General features: G+C 40.6%; 1 protein-coding gene across 1 annotated transcript in view; it reads left to right on the top strand.

Moving 5' to 3' along the window:
* Positions 1 to 22,774, top strand: part of LOC139759811 (cell adhesion molecule Dscam1-like) — a 167,038-nt gene that overhangs the window by 129,811 nt on the left and 14,453 nt on the right. The window contains exons 26-28 of the mRNA XM_071682291.1: positions 4,069 to 4,200; positions 11,121 to 11,243; positions 11,482 to 11,728. Of these exons, the coding sequence (XP_071538392.1) occupies positions 4,069 to 4,200; positions 11,121 to 11,243; positions 11,482 to 11,728 (502 nt within the window). The remainder of the gene's footprint in view (positions 1 to 4,068; positions 4,201 to 11,120; positions 11,244 to 11,481; positions 11,729 to 22,774) is intronic.

The raw sequence follows: 22,774 nt of genomic DNA, 5'->3' as shown, positions 1-22,774 counted from the left end.
TGAATCTTCTATCACTAAATACACGGAGAATCATAGCCTAAATACTACTGAAGGTCTATACGAATTGGATGGCTTTATTGTTGATATAATTAGTAAACAATTCCCTTTATGGTCCACATAATGAGTTCATGATACGCTCGTTGTCTGTCTTCGACAGTCACTTATTTACCAAATGGCGTCTTAGCTACGTTTCTTCTTTGTATATCAACTGACTTATATTTCTTTATTGTATTTCCCCTGAGAACGTGATTGTTACACGAAAGTGCACTTGGGAACTTATCGTATATATTCATATTTCATTTATGATACTTTGTCGCTGTCTCCCGCGTTAGCGAGGTAGCACCAGGAAACAGACGAAAGAATGGCCCAACCCACCCACATATTCATGTATATACATGCACGTCCACACACGCACATATACATAAATATACATCTCAACTTATACATATATATACACACACAGACATATACATATACACATGTACATAATTCATACTGTCTGCCATTATTCATTCCAGTCGCATGTGCGCGAGGTAGCGCTAGGAAAAGACAACAAAGTCCACATTCATTCACACTCAGTCTCTAGCTGTCATGTATAATGCACCGAAAGCACAGCTCCCTTTCCACATCCAGGCCCTACAGAAAATTCCATGGTTTACCCCAGACGCTTCACATGCTCTGGTTCAATCCATTGACAGCACGTCGACCCCAGTATACCACATCGTTCCAATTCACTCTATTCCTTGCATGCCTTTCACCTTCCTGCATGTTCAGGCCACGATCACTCAAAATCCTTTTCACTCCATCTTTTCACCTCCAATTTGGTCTCCCACTTCTCGTTCCCTCCACCTTTGACACGTATATCCTTTGTCAATCTTTCCTCACTCGTTCTTTCCATGTGACCAAACCATTTCAAAACATCGTCTTCTGCTCTCTCAACCACACTCTTTTTATTACCACACATCTCTCTTACACTTTCATTACTTATTCGATCAAACCACCTCGCACCACATATTGTCCTCAAACATATCATTTCCAGCACATCCACCCTTTTCCGCACAACTCTATAGTCCACGCCTCGCAAACATATAACATTGTTGGAACCAATATTCTTTCAAACATATCCATTTTTGCTTTCCAAGATAACGTTCTCGACTTCCACACATTTTTCAAAGCTCCCAGAACTTTCGTCCCCTCACCCACCCTATGATTCACTTCTACTTCCATGGTTCTATCCGCTGCCAAGTCCACTCCCAGATATCTAAAACACATCACTTCCTCCAGTTTTTCTTCATTCAAACTTACCTCTCAATTGACTTGTCCCTCAACCCTAATGTACCTAATAAACTTGCTCTTATTCACATTTACTCTCAACTTTCTTCTTTCACACACTTTACCATACTCAGTCACCAGCTTCTGCAGTTTCTCACCCGAATCAGCCACCAGCGATGTATCATCAGCGAATAACAACTGACTCACTTCCCAAGCTCTCTCATCCACAATAGACTGCATACTTGCCCCTCTTTGGAAAACTCTTGCATTCACCTCCCTAACAACCCCATCCATAAACAAATTAAACAACCATGGAGACATCACGCACCCCTGCCACAAACCAACATTCACTGAGAACCAATCACTCTCCTCTCTTCCTACTCGTACACATGCCTTACATCATTGATAAAAACTTTTCACTGCTTCTAACAACTTGCTTCCTACACCATATATTCTTAATACCTTCCACAGAGCATCTCTATCAACTCTATCATATGCCTTCTCCAGATCCATAAATCTACATACAAATCCATATGATTTCTAAGTATTTCTCACATACATTCTTCAAAGCAAACACCTGATCCAAACATTCTCTACCACTTCTGAAACCACACTGCTCTTCCCCAATCTGATGCTCTATACATTCCTTCACCCTTTTAATCAATATCCTCCCATATAATTTCCCAGGAATACTCAAAAAACCTTTACCTCTGTAATTTGAGCACTCACCTTTATCCCCTTTGCCTTTGTACAATGGCACTATGCAAGCATTCCGCCAATCCTCAGGCACCTCACCATGAGCCATTAATACATTAAATAACCTTACCAACCAGTCAACAATACAGTCACGCCCTTTTTTAATAAATTCCACTACAATACCATCCAAACCTGCTGCCTTGCCGGCTTTCATCTTCCGCAAAGCTTTTACTACCTCTTCGCTGTTTACCAAATCATTTTCCCTAACCCTCTCTCTTTGCACACCACCTCGACCAAAACACCCTATATCTGCACTCTATCATCTCTTACCCTTACATTACTTACTCGATCAAACCACCTCACACAACATATTGTCCTCAAACATCTCATTTCCAGCACATCCACCCTCCTGCGCACAACTGTATCCATAGGCCACGCCTCGCAACCATACAACATTGTTGGAACCACTATTCTTTCAAACATACCCATTTTTGCTTTCCGAGATAATGTTCTCGACTTCCATACATTTTTCAAGGCTCCCTGAATTTTCGCCCCCTCCCCCACCCTAAGATTCACTTCGCTTCCATGGTTCCATCCGCTGCCAAATCCATTCCAAGATATCTAAAACACTTCACTTCCTCCAGTTTTTCTCCATTCAAACTTACCTCCCAATTGACTTGACCCTCAACCCCACTGTACCTAATAACCTTGCTCTTATTCACATTTACTCTCAACTTTCTTCTTTCACACACCTTACCAAACTCAGTCACCAGCTTCTGCAGTTTCTCACACGAATCAGCCACCAGCGCTGTATCATCAGCGAACAACAACTGACTCACTTCCCAAGCTCTCTCATCCACAACAGACTGCATACTTGCCCCTCTTCCAAAACTATATATATATATATATATATATATATATATATATATATATATATATATATATATATATATATATATATATATGTGTGTGTGTGTGTGTGTGTGTGTGTTGAGTGTCATGAGCGCGCTCTTTTATAGAGCATATAATGCCCTTCGATATCGCGTGTGGGAGGTGGATACGTTGGGTAGCCTTGTTGTTTGCGTACCCAGCTCCCACACAGATGGTACAGGTTCAAATCGAGTTGGTAATGGAAGGGTAAGAGAGAATTGTGGCAGAAGAGAGTAGTTGAGAGAGCAAAAAATGTGTTGAAATGGTTTGGATATATGTAGAGAATGAGTGAGAAAAGGCTGACAAATTGTATATATGTGTCAGGTAGAGGGAACAAGAAGTGGGAGACCAATTCAGAGAAGAAAAAGATTTTGAGCAATCGGGGACTGAACAAGCAACGGGGTGAAGGGCGTGCACGGGATAGAGTTGATTGGAATGATTTGAATATACTGGATTCGACGTGCTGTCAGTGGACCTAAACAGGGCATGTGCCTAGTCCAGTGTAAACTGTGAAAAAGTCTGCTGGGTCTGGTTGTGGATATTGAGCTGTAGTTTAGGTACATTGCACATTGGCTCACAGCGAATCTAGCTGTTCATCCTGCCCTTTGCAGCTGGTTGATGAATAGGTACTTGGGGTAAGCTGAGGTGTGTATGTGAGTGTAGATATAAGATTAAGACATTGTATACACAATTAGCTAAGAGACGAAGCAACAAAAGTGTGAAACGTTCCTTGTAATATACAGAATGAAATCACACACAAGGTACATACTGACTATGCTCACATAATAGCCTCACGCTCATCCTAACACAAACATTACTCATGCTGCTATCATTATAACAAAAAAAAGAAAAGGCAGCTTGGTACCCAGGTTCATTACCCTCACACTTGAAGGTAGAAGCAACTTTGGTATTCAGAATATTCGTATAGCCTTATAACCTTAGAGCCTCTAGACATTATCCATACACCAACCATCCCAACAGAATAGGATGCAAACATTCTTCAGGTACTCACCACATGCACACACACACGCAATAACTATGTACACATCACATCCAGATAACAATCCACATTTGCTATCCACACACCACAACCAATACACGCCCGTTACCCATACTAATACTTCCACCAGAACCACCCTCACAGGTGCTAAGATATATTTTGTCCAACAGCAACCAGCAAGGAGGCGAGTGGCTCTTCCGTGACCTCTGTAAGCAGCAACCACGAGGAGCTGGTGCGCGCTTACCACGCCCACGCCAATGACACGCCCACCACGCCAGAGTCGGGCCGCAGGAACAAGTGTGGTACGTCCCTTCAGGCCCTAGACCTCCTGTATTATCACCCCAGCATTATTCAGTGTAGTACCTGACTAGTGAGAACCAGATACATAAGTCACAGGCCAGGATAAACCATTTGGTTAGGTTCAGGTTCTCCTGATGCCAGGTACGGTAAGGTAGAGGAGCAGGTTATACCGAGCCTGTACCAACACATGTGTGGTCGCTCACTCAACACAGTCGTCAACTTATTCATGAGATTTAAAGATCTTTTGATGCCACAAGTTTAGAATTGGTTACATTGGTTACAGAGTATTTTGTTTATCATATGATCTTCATCAATATCTTTTGTTATCATCATATCACCATCATCATCATCGTACCATCTTATCATAATTACTGTCGTCATCACCATCAACTTCATTTTTATGATCATTAACATCATTATCATCATAATCGTCAACAACATATCATCACTGTCGTCATCATCATCATCATTATCATCATCATCATCATGTTAATCATCAACAACATAACTTATAATCACTGTCATCATCATCATCATCATTATCATCATCATCATCATCTTAATCATCAACAACATAACTTATAATCACTGTCATCATCATCATCATCATTATCATCATTATTATCATTATCATCATCATCATCATCAACAACATAACATATAATCAGTCATCATCATCATCATCATCATCATTATCATCATTATCATCATCATCATCATCAACAACATAACATATAATCAGTCATGATCATCATCATCATCATCATCATCATTATCATCATTATCATCATTATCATCATCATCATCATCAACAACATAACATATAATCAGTCATCATCATCATCATCATCATCATCATCGTCGTCGTCTTCATTATTATCATCATCAAACACCTCATCATCATCATAGAAGCAAGAGTCATTACCCATTCAACTGGTCCATTACTTATAGAACACAGCGACACAGTTCGTGACTTTGGGGCTAAGTTACAGATCTGTGATTATGATAAGAAAAAATAAATCCTCCATACTGACCACTGAAGACACAACTGATATTCTATCTGCAGACCCATTGCTAACAGATGATAACATTTTACAGCATATTGAGGCACACGATTAAGATGTACCACTGAACGGAATTAAGGTAAAGAGAACGACAAATCTTGTTGAATCTAAGGATGATGAATGAAGATAAAAGTGCGATTTTCAAGTACACAAAAGCTCTTCTCAATATACCATATCATACAGGGAAAGTTCTCACGGATTAGTTCCTGCCCAAAAATGATTGGATAACCAGCCTGGTATACTTATGAAAACCGTTGTTCTGGGGCGCCATTTAACCTGCTATGAGCAGATGGCTTCCGATGCGGTGGTTCATGCTTGACTATATCGACTGATATCATTCACTTTGAATTCAAGAAGATCCAAAGAACCTAACAGAAGTTATGATCAAGACGACCGAACCTTATCTACCGTAAAAGATGAGAAAAGAATTTGAATGAGCTTAGAATGATCAAAGACTTCGACAATTACGATCCAGTCAGTTACTGAAGATCAGATCAGTGAGCGGTGTGCGCTTTTACTTCGAAGGCAAAATACTTTTCCTTCAATAGAACTGACAAAAAGATACTTCAAACAACACGTCAAGAAACAGACTACGCTGGTATCTTTCCTGGAGTCCACAACAAACGTTTTCTACACCTTCGAAGATGAAAATGTTGGGAGGACTCAGTCATTTCTGTGTTTTATTTTCTGATTTCTTCGTATTCACGGGCCTCTTCCGTCAAAAACAGTCTCCATGGGATCCAGATTTTTACATTCCTCTGTACCATCAGCAATCAGTATGGTTATCATATTTTCATCATTACTATCATCATGAAAAAATCAACATTATCACTATCATTATCATATTGATACCCGCTAGCCCTAGCCCTCATTTGTCTTCTTTTTAAGCTCCTGCATCTTCCGTTTGATCTCCTGCCTTTTCTCTTGTACATTTCCCACTCACTCGAACACCATCAGGAACTCACTAAGAAATGGCCTCATTCGGCCGCATATTCAAGCTGTTACGTATGATGCATCGAAACCAGAGACCCCTATCCACAATTTGACCTTACATACGCACCTTTCCGTGATCTCCTCCGGCCGCTTCATACCATTTGGTTCAGCTAATTGACAGAACGTCGTTCCCTGTAAACCACATCGCCCCAATTAGCTCCAGCCCTTGCACACCTCGTACCCTCCTGTATGTTCAGGCTCTGAGCTTTCAAAGCATCTTTCACTCCATCCTTTCACGTTCTCTTTGGTTTTCCGATTTTCCTCGTTCATTTCACTTCTGAAATAATATTATCTTTGTCATCCTTTCCTCACTCTTTCTCTCCATGTGTCCAAACGATTTCTAAACTACAACATCCCTCTCTTACCTTACCATTTCTTGTTCCTTCAGACCTTCTAGTACCACATTTTGCCCTCAAACATTCAATTTCTAACGCATTCATCCTATTCTTTACATTTCTGTCTAAGACCCACCCCTGTTACCCATACAGCACCTACGGGACTCCTATACCATCAAGTATACCCATAATTGCCCAATAAAACTATCTACAAATTGCCCCCCCCCCCCCCTCTCCTTTCATATGAGTCACCTCAGTTCCCAAGGTTCCATTCACTGCCAAATTCACTCCCAGTTATCTAATATGCTCCAATTTCTCCAAATTCTCTCCATTCAAACTCATGCTCCAAATAACCTATTTGTTTCCTCTGCTGAACTTGATACCCTTGCTTCATATTTACACTCAAGTTCTTTCACACACTCTCCCAGACTCAGAAACCAGCTTCTGCAGTTCATCACTCGAATCTACCATCAGCATTGTATCATCTCTCAGGTTCTACTCACAGCAGACTCCATACCTGCTCCTCTCTCCATGACCCTTTCATTCACCTCCCTCTCCACCCTATTCATAAGCAGATTAGATAGCCATGGTAACACTTCACTTCTCTGCCGCAGAACCAGCTTCAACTGTAACCACTTATTCTCCTCCCTACGCACTCGCACCCTTGCCTTACTCTCTCGATGAAAGTTCCGCACTGCTAATAATGGCTTTCTTCCCACACTGTGTGTTCGTAACACCTTCCACAATTTTATCCAGATCCATATATGCCACATACAAAGTTTCTGTATGTCATTTCCACGTACATTCTTCAAAGTAGACACCTGATCCACTCATCCTCCCACTTCTGATACCCTGCCATGCCACCACCCACTCAATCATTTCTCGTCCATAAAACTTACCAAGTACGGTCAACAAACTGTAATTCGAACACTCGAACACTCACCTCTGTCTGTCATGCCTATGTACATTGGCATCATATATGCATTCCATACATGCTTTGAAAATCCTAACGAACCAGTCAAGAACATAGTTATCTTTCTTAAGATAATCAACTGCAATGCCACTACTGCAGCTGCCTCGACACATTTCATCTTAAGGAAAGCTTTCACCTCCACCACACCACTTCCCATCACTCGCTCACTTGGCCTGCCTTCCCAAACCAAACACCCTACATCTGCCCCGTGGTCAAACACATTCAACAATCCCTCACAGTATTCCTCCATCTCACCTAATATTTGTCTGCCTGCTTGTTCTCTCATTTTTCTTACACTGTTAACCTCCTTCCAAAACATTTTCTTATTCCTCCTGAAATCTGGCGATATTTTATAGTCCCATCTCTCATTTTCCATCTTTTTCAGCTCCTGCACCTTCCTATTGACCTCCTGCAACTTTCTCTTGTACATCTTCCACTCACTCCCTCTGTGAGTAACGCCTATACATATCTCCTTCTCTTTCTCTTGCAAGTGAACTTCATGATAATGATATTAAGGAAAATCATGATACTCATAATAACAACAGCAACCACAATAGAAATAAGAATGATAATAATGATAATGATAATAACAATATTAATAGTAATGATAATCATGAGGATAATAATAATAATGATGATAATAATAATAATAATAATAATAATAATAATAATAATAATAATGATAATGATAATAATAACAATGATAATTATAATGATAATATTAATAATGAAAATATCAATTATAATGATAGTAATGATAACAATAATAATGATAATGATAAGTACAATAGCACTATCGTATATGGTATTGTAAGCACCCATGCTAATATGTGTTAAGATAAGCTTGTTAATAATGGTATCCCAGATCCTCTGGTATTGTGTGCAGTGACACATCGACGCAGGAAATCTTTCTCCATATACTCCAAGAACGTGTTTCCTTGATTATGTCTCCAAGAGAATTTAAATCTCCTAATCTTTCAGAAATACATTATTCTTAAAACTTTGCTATCTCTGAGAAGTGCATGTTTCACAGCTTATGTACCATACTGATTGTTCCTACATTTAATCTTCTGATCATAACAAGCTCTGGTCCACCAAAATTCTTTCTAGGATTACATATCATCTTCATCACTGTGCAATGCTTTTCACTAGCTACCTGTACACTAATGTATGGTTTGAATGGCCCACCATCCAATATTTCTTCAAGCTTAACTTTTTTTCTAATCAAGAGAGCCAATCCCCTTTTCCTTTTGACTTCTCTTCTCTAACTTGCTGTCATATATCTCTCCAGACAGCTGAGGCTGGATCTTATTTCCTTAGCATTTTTTTTCTAAGCAAATTAAGCCATATCAGGTTTGCTTTCCCTAATTCGATCCTTGAACTCCAGCTCTTTCCATTTCTCATTCGTCCTTAGATATTTATGTACATGATTGCTAATGTAACATTCTCATCATCTAACATTCCTCACCTCTCTGGGGTATTGGGTGGGGATGATCTAGCCTGTTCTCATATCTTCCGTTTTTAACACCTGACTGTGTTTTTTATTTCTTCTTATGTGCAAGTTTCTTTACTTGCTTAAGTACCTCCTGGCCACATAACTCCGTAATGAGGGTAATCATTACTGATCATCCCGTTATGTCTGACTATATCTACCAGTTCTCTTTGATTCTTTTATGCCAGAAATTGCATCTGGCATGTCTGCATCATCTGCTATTCTCCTGTTCGGTATTTCTTCCTTCTACACCCTGATCTTTTCGCCTAGGATTTCGTCTTTCAGTCCAAATATCATCAACTGTGTACGTTTGTCCTCTTCCTGCTACACTGATGCTCTTGATTTTGGTGCAACCTGCTTGTTGACAAGTTACTGCAGTGTGAATGCGTTAACCTCCATGTCTCTGTATCTAAAATCTCAATTTTTGGTCAGCAAATCCTGATCCTGAATACTCTATACTTTTTCTAACCAATACAACAAACTATATACTTCCTCCACTGTACTGTACCTAACAGTAAATTCTACTGTATCCCTAGCATCAAATCATAATCCTCCATGTGTGTCCTCTGCATTAGTCAGTACTTTTGTTGTTCCATTCCAGAGACATTAGAGATGACCTCTCTTTCTTCTGATAGTCTTCATTCAGGGTATCTTCTTTCTTCTGGTTACACTCCTCCTGAATCTCATTAACTGATTTGGTATAAAACTCTTTGATTGTATATCTCAATGCCCTAATGTCCTCTGCAAACTGGTGGCATTTTTCTTAACCTTTGATTTGATTTATCAGTTTCTTAATTTCCTTAATTCTAATTCAGTTTCAGCTAATTCCCCCAGCCTTGTGGTTCCAGAAGACTTTTCCTCTAATTCTTCATAATTCTTTTCTTTTTTTCCATCCAGTGTACAAGCTTCACAATCCACTATATGAGGGTATAGTCGTGGTTGTTTACCTTTTCAGACTTCATTGCTGATTAAGAATTCTAGCTTAGCTTGACTTTGGACATATCGACATGCTCTTATCCTTTTATCTTCAGCCTAAAAATAACTAATATTCTCAAGCAATGTTTCAAAATATCCCTGTTTACTTAGACTTATAGATGTTACTACCGAAGCCTATAAAACAGTATCAAGGAATCTTATCAGAAAAGAAACAGTTGAAGGAAGATAGGAATGCATTTTAGTTTCTCAGTTGCCCAACAGTAACAAAAATCTTATTTCTATTAACAGATATAGTTCGCCATGGATTCTTTTTTATATTTCATAAAATTCTTTGTTCACTTAAACCCAGCTGTTCACATTACCACAATACTAATCACTCCTTAACAGAATTGCCACCAAAAATTTCGGCATGTTGTTAATCGGTTTGAATCCCTTTTCCTCTCACAAACAGTGTTCTTACTGCACCCCATTATGTCATAGTGAAATGAGGCATTTAGGAAATTCAAGATATGATGTTTGATGCTGTTAGCAGGTATGTGTGGGGTATATCTGTATGTGGTGCTCGTACGGTGATCATGTTGTTTGACGTGGTTATTTGGTATGCCTGAGCTGCTATTGTTTCGTTATGTAGTCGTACACTGAGTGAGAGCAGAGATTTGTGTGTGTTACTGGTGACAGTGTGATGCGTTGCTTGTACTGTTGATTCGGGAAGCATAAGAAGTATTACAGACAATGTAAGGCTAGCAACACACCTGGTAAAGGAGAGAGGATGCCCTATGCTTCTGTGGCAGCGATAGGTCAAAGGAGACATTGCAGGTCACGGTAGGAGAGTGACCTACTAAGTTAGGGGAAGCTACTATTGTCAGTGGGGCAGTGTCTAGTTAGTGACCCAGCAGATGAAGGGAAGTTTTTAGAGCTGGCTGGGCAGTGCCTAGTTAGTGACCCAGCAGGTGAGGGGAAGTTTTAAGAGCTGGCTGGATAGTGCCTAGTTAGTGACCCAGCAGGTGTGGGGAAGTTTTTAGAGCTGGCTGGGCAGTGCCTAGTTAGTGACCCAGCAGGTGTAGGGAAGTTTTTAGAGCTGGCTGGGTAGTGCCTACTTAGTGACCCAGCAGTTGATCATCGTCAACAGGTGTGGTAACCAGCAGCGAGGTCACCACGGAGTCGGACACGACGGGTGAGCCGGACCTTGTATCATTCTGCGCCGCCCTCGGCAACAGCCACGCCCTACGCGTCCCGGCACTCTTCAAACCCGGTGAGTCTCCTGTGGCCACGGACAGACCATTAGCAGTGATGGTTCACACATCACAGATTATCTACAGTGTCAGGGTATACAGTATCAAAGTTGTTATCTACATGAGAGATTTGCAATTGATTCCATTTGGATTATTCCCTCATGAGCAACATAATGATTACCCTTGGCTTAGGTAGTGTGTGTCATGAATCATACAGTTCCGTTGTTGAGCAACCCTTGAGTGTGACATCTCTTACAGACGGTGACTACCAGACGGTGGTAGACGTGGTGGGCGGACGGTCAAGGACGGAGTCCACCACCAGCCACGAGGAGAGTTCGGATGAGGTGCGGAGCGGCTCGGCCTCCCACCGGCGCCCCCGAGGTCAGGAGCCCCAGCCCAGGCCGGGTCACAGGCCCTCCCGCGGAGACCCAGACTACAGCTATGCCCGGCCTGTCAAGAAGCAAGGACCCCCTCCCCCTCCTCTCTCCTCCACCGAGAGCAACAGGTGGGTCTCCTTGCACCATCTTCTCCAACACCAGCTGACCCCAGATCAGAAGGCCACCATACCACTTCATTACGAACCACAGCACCACCTGGTTCCCGCTTCACTTGGCCCATGCACCACCTGGTCTCCACAGCAGCTGTATTCCACACTACCTGGCCCCCACAAAGTCTCCATCACATAACCCCACCATCTAACCTTAACCCCATACCCCCACCCTACACAAAAGTCATACCACCTGGTCCTAGACCATACGGTAATCTTACCACATTGATCCTACAACACTCATAACATTTACTTACTGGTGCCCTACAGGTACTTAATGCAAACCGAAACATGACACCTACGTAAGCAGAGAGGTATGGCGATTTCTTTCGAAGACTGACGACAGAAGAAATATTGAGGAATAGGATAATAAAACTTTTGTCATTATTATACTTAGCCGCCAACTCCCGCGTTAGAGACGTAGCGCAAGGAACCGGACAAGGATTGGCCTAACCCACCCACATGAATATGCATGTATATAAGCGTGCACACACGCACATATACATACATATATATTTCACTGTATACATACAATTGCATACAAGACAAATACATATATACATATGTACATATTCATACTTCCTGCCTTCAAAAATTCCCGTCGACATCCCGCCACACACGAGATAGCATACCTCCCCCCCAACACCTCTCCAGAGAGATAGTGCCAAGAACAGAAAAAAGGCCACATTCGTTTACACTGAGTCTCTAAATGTTATGTATAATGCACCGAAACAACAGTTCCCTGTCGACATCCAGGCCCCAGACGCATCACATGCCCCAGTTCAATCCATTGACGGCACGTCGATCCTGGTATATCACATCGTTCCAATTCACTCTATTCCTTGCACCCCTTTCACCCTCCTGTATGTTATGGCCCCGATCCCTAAAATTACTTTTTACTCCATCCTTCCATCTCCAATATGGTCTCCAGCTTCTTTCCTCCACTATTGACACATATATCCTCTTTCTCAAACTTCCCTTACTCATTCTTTACAGGTGTCCAAATAATGACAACTCAAACTCTTCTGTTCTCTCAACCACACTCATTACCGCACACCTCTCTTACCCTTTCATTACTTACTTGATCAAAAAACCTCACAACACATATTGTCCTCAAACATTTCATTTCCAACACATACACCCTCCTCTGCACAACCCAATCTATGGCCCATGCCCCACAACCATTTAACATTGTTGGAACCACTATTCCTTCAAACATATCCAATTTCGCTCTCTGAGATAAAGTTCTTGCCTTCCACATATTCTTCAACGCTTTCAGAACCATAGCCACCTCTCCCTCCCTGGGATCAATTTCCGCTCCCATGGTTCTATCCTCACCTAAATCCAGTCCGAGATATCTCAAATATATATATATATATATATATATATATATATATATATATATATATATATATATATATATATATATATATATATATATATGTGTGTGTGTGTGTGTATGTGTATGTGTGTGTGTGTCTGTCGTAGAAGGAGACTAGAGGGGACGGGAGCGGGGGGCCAGAAACCCTCCCCTCCTTGTATTTTAACTTTCTATATGGGGAAACAGAAGAAGGAGTCACGCGGGGAGTGCTCATCCTCCTCGAAGGCTCAGATTGGTGTGTCTAAATGTGTGTGGATGTAACCAAGATGAGAAAAAAGGAGAGATAGGTAGTATGTTTGAGGAAAGGAACCTGGATGTTTTGGCTCTGAGTGAAACGAAGCTCAAGGGTAAAGGGGAAGAGTGGTTTGGGAATGTCTCGGAAGTAAAGTCAGGGGTTAGTGAGAGGACAAGAGCGAGGGAAGGAGTAGCACTACTCCTGAAACAGGAGTGGTGGGAGTATGTGATAGAGTGTAAGAAAGTAAACTCTAGATTGATATGGGTAAAACTGAAAGTGGATGGAGAGAGATGGGTGATTATTGGTGAATATGCACCTGGGCATGAGAAGAAAGAGCATGAGAGGCAAGTGTTTTGGGAGCAGCTGAGTGAGTGTGTTAGTAGTTTTGATGCACGAGACCGGGTTATAGTGATGGATAATTTGAATGCAAAGGTGAGTAATGTGGCAGTTGAGGGAATAATGGGTGTACATGGGGTGTTCATTGCTGTAAACGGAAATGGTGAAGAGCTTGTAGATTTATGTGCTGAAAAAGGACTGGTGATTGGGAATACCTGGTTTAAAAAGAGAGATATATACATAAGTATACGTATGTAGGTATGAGAGATGGCCAGAGAGCGTTATAGATTTACGTGTTAATTGATAGAAGCGCGAAAAAGAGACTTTTGGATGTTAATGTGCTGAGAGGTGCAACTTGAGGGATGTCTGATTATCATCTTGTGGAGGCGAAGGTGAAGATTTGTAGAGGTTTTCAGAAAAGAAGAGAGAATGTTGGGGTGAAGAGAGTGGTGAGAGTAAGTGAACTTGGGAAGGAGACTTGTGTGAGGATGTACCAGGAGAGACTAAGTATAGAATGGAAAAAGGTGTGAACAAAGGACGTAAAGGGAGTGGGGAAGGAATGCGATGTATTTAGGGAAGCAGTGATGGCATGTGCTAAAGAAGCTTGTGGCATGTGAAGTGTGGGAGGTGGGCAGATTATAAAGGGTAGTGAGTGGCGGGATGAAGAAGTAAGATTATTAGTGAAAGAGAAGAGGGAGGCATTTAGACGATTTTTGCAGGGAAATAATGCAAATGACTGGGAGATGTATAAAAGAAAGAGGCAGGAGGTCAAGAGAAAGGTGCAAGAGGTGAAAAAGAGGGCAAAAGAGAGTTGGGGTGAGCGAGTATCATTAAATTTCAGGGAGAATAAAAAAATGTTTTGGAAGGAGGTAAATCAAGTGCGTAAGAGAAGGGAAAAAAATGGGAACATCAGTGAAGGGGGCTAATGGGGAGATGATAGCAAGTAGTGGTGATGTGCGGAGATAGAGTGAGCATTTTGAAGGTTTGTTGAATGTGTTTGATGATTGAGTGGCAGATATAGGGTGTTTTGGTTGAGGTGGTGTGCAAAGTGAGAGGGTTAGGGAGAATGATGTGGTAAACAGAGAAGAGGTAGTAAAAGTTTTGTTTAAGATGAAAGCCGGCAAGGCAGCGGGATTGGATGGTATTGCAGTGGAATTTATTTAAAAAGGGGGTGACTGTATTGTTGACTGGTTGGTAAGGTTATTTGATGAATGTATGACTCATGGTGAGGTGCCTGAGGACTGGGGGAATGCTTGCATAGTGCCATTGTACAAAGGGAAAGGGGATAAGAGTGAGTGCTCAAAATACAGAGGTATAGGTTTGTTGAGTATTCCTGGGAAATTATATGGGAGGGTATTGATTGAGAGGGTAAAGGCATGTACAGAGCATCAGATTGGGTGAGAGCAGTGTGGTTTCAGAAGTGGTAGAGGATGTGTGGATCAGGTGTTTGCCTTGAAAAATGTATGTGAGAAATACTTAGAAAAGCAAATGGATTTTTATGTAGCATTTACGGATCTGGAGAACGCAATGATTAGAATTGGTAGAGGTGCTCTGTGGAAGGTATTAAGAATATATGGTGTGGGAGGTAAGTTGTTAGAAGCAGTGAAAAGTTTTTATCGAGGATGTAAGTCATGTGCACTTGTAGAAAGAGAGGAAAGTGATTGGTTCTCAGTGAATGTTGGTTTGTGGCACGGGAGCGTGATGTCTCCATGGTTCTTTAATTTGCTTATGGATGGGGTCGTTTGGGAGGCGAATGCAAGAGTTTTGGAAAGTGGGGCAAGTATGCGGTCTGTTGTGAATGTGAGAGCTTGGGAACTGAGTCAGATGTTGTTCGCTGATGATACAGCGCTGGTGGCTGATTTGGTTGAGAAACTGCAGAAGCTGGTGACTGAGTTTGGTAAAGTGTGTGAAAGAAGAAAGCTGAGAGTAAATGTGAATAAGAGCAGGGTTATTAGGTACAATAGGGTTGAAGGACAAGTCAATTGAGAGGTAAGATTGAATGGAGAAAAACTGGAGGAAGTGAAGCGTTTTAGATATCTGGGGGTTTATTTGGCAGCGGATTTTTTTGCTTTTCAAGATAACGTTCTCGACTTCAACACATTCTTCAACGCAACTTTCGCTCCCTCCCCCACCCTATGAATCGCTTCTGCTTCCATGGTTCCATCCTCTGCTAAATCCACTCCTAGATATCTAAAACACCTCACTTCCTCCAGTTTTTCTCCATTCAAACTTACCTCCCAATTGACTTGTCCCTCAACCCTACTGTACCAAATAACCTTGCTCTTATTCACATTTACTAGCGTTGTATCATCAGCGAACAACAACTGACTCCCTTCCCAGGCTCTCTCATTCACAACAGACCGCATACTTGCCCCTCTCTCCAAAACTTTTGCGTTCACCTTAACAACCCCATCCATAAACAAATTAAACAACCATGGAGACATCACGCACAAATGCTGCAAACAAACATTCACTGAGAACCAATCACGTTCTTCATCCTACAAGTACACATGCCTTACATCCTCGATAAAAACTTTTCACTGCTTCTAGCAACTTACCTCCCACACCATATATTCTAAATACCTTCACAGAGCATCTCTATCAATATCATATGCCTTCTCCAGATCCATAAATGATACATACAAATCCAGTTGCTTTTCTATGTATTTCTCTCATACATTTTTCAAAACAAACACCCGATCCACACATCCTCTACCACTTCTGAAACCACACTTCTCTTCACCCTCTCAATCAATATCCTCCCATATAATTTCCCAGGAATACTCAACAAACTTATACCTCTGGAAGTTGAGCACTCACTCTTATCCTCTTAGCCTTTGCACAATGGCACTATGCAAGCATTCCACCAGTTCTCAGGCACCTCACCATGAGTCATACATACATTAAATAACCTTACCAGCCAATCAACAATACAGTCACCCCCTTTTTTGATAAAGTCCACTGCAATACCATCCAAACCCACTGCCTTGCCGGCTTTCATCTTCCGCAAAGCTTTTACTACCTCTTCTCTGTTTACCAAATCATTCTCCCTAACCCTTTCACCTTGCTCACCACCACAACCAAAATACCCTATATCTGCCACTCAATCATCAAAAACATTCAACAAACCTTCAAAATACTCACTCCATCTCCTTCTTATATCACCGCTACTTGTTATCACCTCCCCATTTGCCCCCTTCACTGATGTTCATTTATTATACTTTGTCGCTGTCTCCCGCGTTAGCGAGGTAGCGCAAGGAAACAGACGAAAGAATTGCCCAACCCACCCACATACACATGTACATACATACACGTCCATACACAGCACATATACATACCTATACATTTCAACGTATACATATGTATACGTACACAGACATATACATGTACATGTACATAATTCATGCCTGCTGCCTTTATTCATTCCCGTCGCCATCCCGCCACACATGAAATGACAACCCCCTCCCCAGCACGCGCGCGAGGTAGCGCTAGGAAAAGATAACAAAAGCCACATTCGTTCACACTCAGTCTCTAGCTGTCATATATAATGCACCGAAACCACAGCTCCCTTTCCGTATCCAGACCCCACAAAACTTTCCATGGTTTACCCCAAACGCTTCACATGCCCTGGTTCAATCCACTGACAGCACGTCGACCCCGGTATACCACATCGTCTCAATTCACTTTATTCCTTGCATGCCTTTCACCCTCCTGCATGTTCAGGCCCCGATCGCTCAAAATCTACTTCACTCCACCCTTCTGCCTCCAATTTGGTCTTCCACTTCTCGTTCCTTCCACCTGTGACACATATATCCTCTTGGTCAATCTCCTCATTCTTTCTCTCCATGTGACCAAACCATTTGAATACACCTTCTTCTGCTCTCTCAACCACACTCTTTTTATTACCATACATCTCTCTCACCCTTTCATTACTTACTCGATCAAACCACCTCACACCACATATTGTCCTCAAACATCTCATTTCCAACACATCCACCCTCCTCTACACAACCCTATCTATAGCCCACGCCTCGCAACCATACAACATTGTTGGAACCACTATTCCTTCAAACATACCCGTTTTTGCTTTCCAAGATAATATTCTCGCCTTCTATACATTTTCCAACGCTTCCAGAACTTTCGCCCCCTATCCCGCCCTGTGACTCACTTCCGCTTCCATGATTCCATCCGCTGCCAAATCCACTCCCAGATATCTAAAACATTTCACTTCCTCCAGTTTTTTTCCATTCAAACTTACCCCTCCAACTGACTTGTCCCTCAACCCTACTGTACCTAATAACCTTGCTTTTATTCACATTTACTCTCAGCTTTCTTCTTTCACACACTTTACCAAACTCAGTCAGCAGCTTCAGCAGTTTCTCACCCGAATCAGCCAACAGCGCCGTATCATCAGCGAACAACAACTGACTCACTTCCCAAGCCTTTTAATCCACAACACACTGCATACTTGCCCCTCTTTCAAAAACCTCCCTAACAACCCCATCCATAAACAAATTAAACAACCATGGAGACATCATGCACCCCTGCCGCAAACCGACATTCACTGAGAACTAATCACTTTCCTCTCTTCCACACGCACACATGCCTTACTTCCTCGAAAAACTTTTCACTGTTTGTGACAACTTGCCTCCCACACCATATATTCTTAATGCCTTTCACAGAACATCTCTATCAACTCTATCATATGCCTTCTCCAGATCCATAAATGCTACATACAAATCCATTTGCTTTTCTAAGTATTTCTCGCATACATTCTTCAAAGCAAACACCTGATCCACATATCCTCTACCACTTCTGAAACCGCACTGTAATTTGTAACCACTTCTGTAATTTGAGCACTCACCTTTATCCCTTTACCTTTGTACAATGGCACTATGCATGCATTCCGGCAATCCTCAGGCACCTCACCATGAGTCATACATGCATTATATATCTTTACCAACCAGTCTACAACACAGTCACCCCCTTTTCTAATAATTCCACTGCAATACCATCCAAACCCGCTGCCTTTCCGGCTTTCATCTTCCGCAAAGCTTTTACTGACTCTTCTCTGTTTACCAAATCATTCTCCCTATCCCTCTCACTTCGCACACCACCACGTCCAAAACACCCTAAATCTGCCACTCTCTCATCTAACACATTCAGCAAGCCTTCAAAATACTCGCTCCGTTTCCTTCTTACATCACCACTACTTGTTATTACCTCCCCATTAGCCCCCTTCGCTGATGTTCCCATCTTGTCTTACGCACTTTATTTACATCCTTCCAAAACAATTTTCTCTTCTCCCTAAAATTTAATGATACTCAGTCACCCCAACTCTCATTTGCCCTCTTTTTCACCTCTTGCACTTTTCTCTTGATCTCCTGCCTCTTTCTTTTATACATCTCCCAATCATATGAGCTATTTCCCTGCAAAATTCGTCCAGAAGCCTCTCCCTTCTCTTTCACTAATAATCTCACTTCATCCCACCACTCGCTATCCTTTCTAATCTGAGTGGCAAGTGTTTTGGGAGCAGCTGAGTGAGTGTGTTAGTAGTTTTGATGCACGAGACCGGGTTGTAGTGAGGGATGATTTGAATGCAAAGGTGAGTAATGTGGCAGTTGAGGGTATAATTGGTGTACATGGGGTGTTCAGTGTTGTACGTGGACATGGTGAAGAGCTTGTAGATTTGTGTGCTGAAAAAGGGCTGGTGATTGGGAATACCTGGCTTAAAAAGAGAGATATACACAAGTATACTTATGTAAGTAGAAGAGATGGCCAGAGAGCGTCACTGGATTATGTGTTAATTGATAGGCGCGCAAACGAGACTTTTGGATGTTAATGTGCTGACAGGTGCAACTGGAGGCATGTCTAATCATTATCTTGTGAAGGCAAAGGTGAAGATCTGTAGATGTTTTCAGAAAAGAAGATTGTTGGGGTGAAGAAAGTGGTGAGAGTAAATGAGCTTGGGAAGGAGACTTGTGTGAGGAAGTACCAGAGAAATTGAGCGCAGAATGAAAAAAGGTGAGAGCAAAGGACGTAAGGGGAGCTGGGGAAGAATGGGATGTATTTAGGGAAGCAGTGATGACTTGCGCAAAAGAAGCTTGAGGCATGAGAAGCGTGGGAGGTGGGCAGATACAAGAAAGGATATATAAGTCAGCTGATATACAACGAAAGGACGTAGCTAGGACACCATTTGGTAGGCACGTGATTGTCCAAGACAGACGAAGAGCGTATCATAAACTTATTATGTGGAGAAGGGGAATTGCTTACAAATTTTATCAACAATAAAGCTATCCAATTTGTATAGACTTTCACAAATATTAAGGTTATAATTCTTTGTGTATTTAGTGATAGACGATTCAATGATATTTCTCGTGGTACAGGAGTTAAAGTTAATAACTGAAATGGCATTACTCCACTCAATACAATGATCGTACTTTTTAATGTGATTAAACAAGGCATTTGATTCTTGTCCTGTCTTATACTATATTCATGTTGCTTAAGTCTAAAAGAAAGATCCTTGCCAGTCTGCCCAACATAAAACATATCACAATTTCCACATGGCACTTTATAGATGCATCCAGGAGAATTTTCAGGTGAGTTCCTGATTAAGATATTCTTTATAGTATTAATGTTGCTGAAGGCAACATTTACATTAAAGGATTTAAGCAACATGGGAAGTAAAGTAAAATCATTATCAAAAGAGAGAACTAAAAGATTCTTGGTGTCAATGGGAGTTTTGGGTTCAACTCTGTTACATGATTTCTATGCTAAGTTTTACATCAATGAAAGATCCTAGGGTACTTTAACTTAGATCCAATAGAATACATCTTCTCAAACTCATCATCAATAAACTCTGGACTGCAAATACGTAATGCCCTAAGGAACATAGATTGAAATGATGATAATTTAATGCTGTCATGTTGAGATGAGTAATAATGGATTTATGAGCATACATTGGAAGGTTTTCTGTATATTCTAAACTTAAACTTCTTTCCTTTCCTATGGATCATGCAGTTTAAAAGTGGTGAAATACCATTGTTTTCATTTTCTTCAGTAAATTTGATGGAAGGTACTAAACTATTAAGTAAGGGGAGAAATGTTTGTAAATTTCTATTTGTATGCCAAACACAACAAACATCATCTGCATACTTAACCCAGGTATTAGTGTACGCCAGTTTGTCAAAATCAGTGGATCCTAATTGCCCTAAAAGATTGATGAGAGCTATCAACCCTAAAATAAAGATAATGATATACATATTACTGTTGTGATCATTGACAAAAGTAATCATTTATCTAAAGTGAATGATCTTTTTAATGATGACACAACATACTTAAACTCAGTAAGAATCCCCTTGAAGCAGTTAATTCTCACTTCAATAAAGAACTGAAGTAGTTGTTGAAAGATAATGATTCTCTTATCAAAAGTTTATCATCTTTGTCCCCTTCACTGCCATATATGTATGGACTTATCAAAACGCATAAACAAAATTTTCCAGTAAGACTCATAGTGAGTTCAGTAGGCTCCATTACATATAAATTGTCAAAATGGTTAGTTTCTTATTAAGCCCTTTAGTGGGTAAGATATATTCTAATATCATGAACAATGTAGATTTAGTTAACAAGCTGAACAATATCAATGTTAATTTCTATTTCAAACTAGTTAGCTTTGATTTTTCCTCACTGTTCACAAAAGTTCCAGTTGATGACCTTTTAGAATATTTATTTGATGTTTTGGTTTATATTTATTCACCTGTTTCAAAGTCTGTTTTCAGTGAACTGATAGAATTGTGTATAAAAGACTGTGTTGAAATACACAATAGAGAATATTATGCTCAAACATTTGATATGGCAATAGGTAACCCTCTTTCACCTGTACTAAGTAATCTTCATATGGACTTCTTTGAAACAAAATTACTAAAGGATATCTTACCTTCTAATGCAATTTGGTTTATTTATGTAGATAATGCTCTTCGTGTTTGGCCAACAAATGAAAATTTACAAACATTTCTCTCCTTACTTCACAATTTACTGCCTTCCATCAAATCTACCGTAGAAAATGAAAATACCTGTATGTTACCACTTTTAGATTGCATGATCCATAGGCAAGGAAACAAATTTAAGTTTAGCATATACAGAAAACCTACCAATGTATGCTCATATATCCATTATTACTCATCTCAACATGACAGAGTTAAATTATCATTTCAGTCTATGTTCCTTAGGCATTACGTATTTGCTGTCCAGAGTTTATCGATGATGAGTTTGAGAAGATATATTCTATTGGATCTAAGTTAAAGTACCCTCGATCTTTCATTGACAAATCACTTAAGTTAGCAAAGAAATCATCTAATTGTGTTTAACCTAAACCTCCCATTGACACCACGAATCTTTTAGATCTTTTTAATGATAATCTTACTTTACTTCCCATGTTGCTTAAATCCTTTAATGTAAATGTTGCCTTCAGCAACAATAATTTTATAAAAAAAACATCTTAATCAGGAACTCACCAGAAAATTCTCCTAGATGCATCTATAAAGTGTCGTAAGGAAATTTTGATAAGTTTTATGTTGGCCAGACTAGTAAGGATCTTCTGTTAGACTTAAGCAACATAGATATAGTATAAGAACAGGACAAGAATCAAATGTTTTGTTTAATCATGTTAAAAACTATGATCATCGTATTGTCTGGAGTAATGCCGTCTCAGTTATTAACTCTAACTCCAGTACCACGAGAAATATAATTGAATTTCATATTATCAAATACACGTTGAATTATAACCTTGATGTTAGTGAAGATCTATACAAATTGGATAACTTTATTGTTGATAAGATTTGTAAACAATTCCACTTCTTGTCCACATAATAGGTTTATGATAAGCTCGTTGTCTGTCTTGGACAATCACGTGTTTACCAAATGGCGTCCTAGCTACGTTTCTTCGTTGTATATCAGCTGACATATTTCTTTCTTGTTTCTCTCCCGATGATGTGATTATTACACGAAAGTGCACCTGGGAACTTATCGTGTTTCGTTTTCCCTCGTAGGAATA

Source organism: Panulirus ornatus, chromosome 34 (genome assembly GCF_036320965.1).
Source record: "Panulirus ornatus isolate Po-2019 chromosome 34, ASM3632096v1, whole genome shotgun sequence".
NCBI classification, from domain to species: Eukaryota; Metazoa; Arthropoda; class Malacostraca; order Decapoda; family Palinuridae; genus Panulirus; species Panulirus ornatus.
Note: the sequence above shows the minus strand (reverse complement) of the source record. Positions and strands in the feature narration are given on the sequence as shown.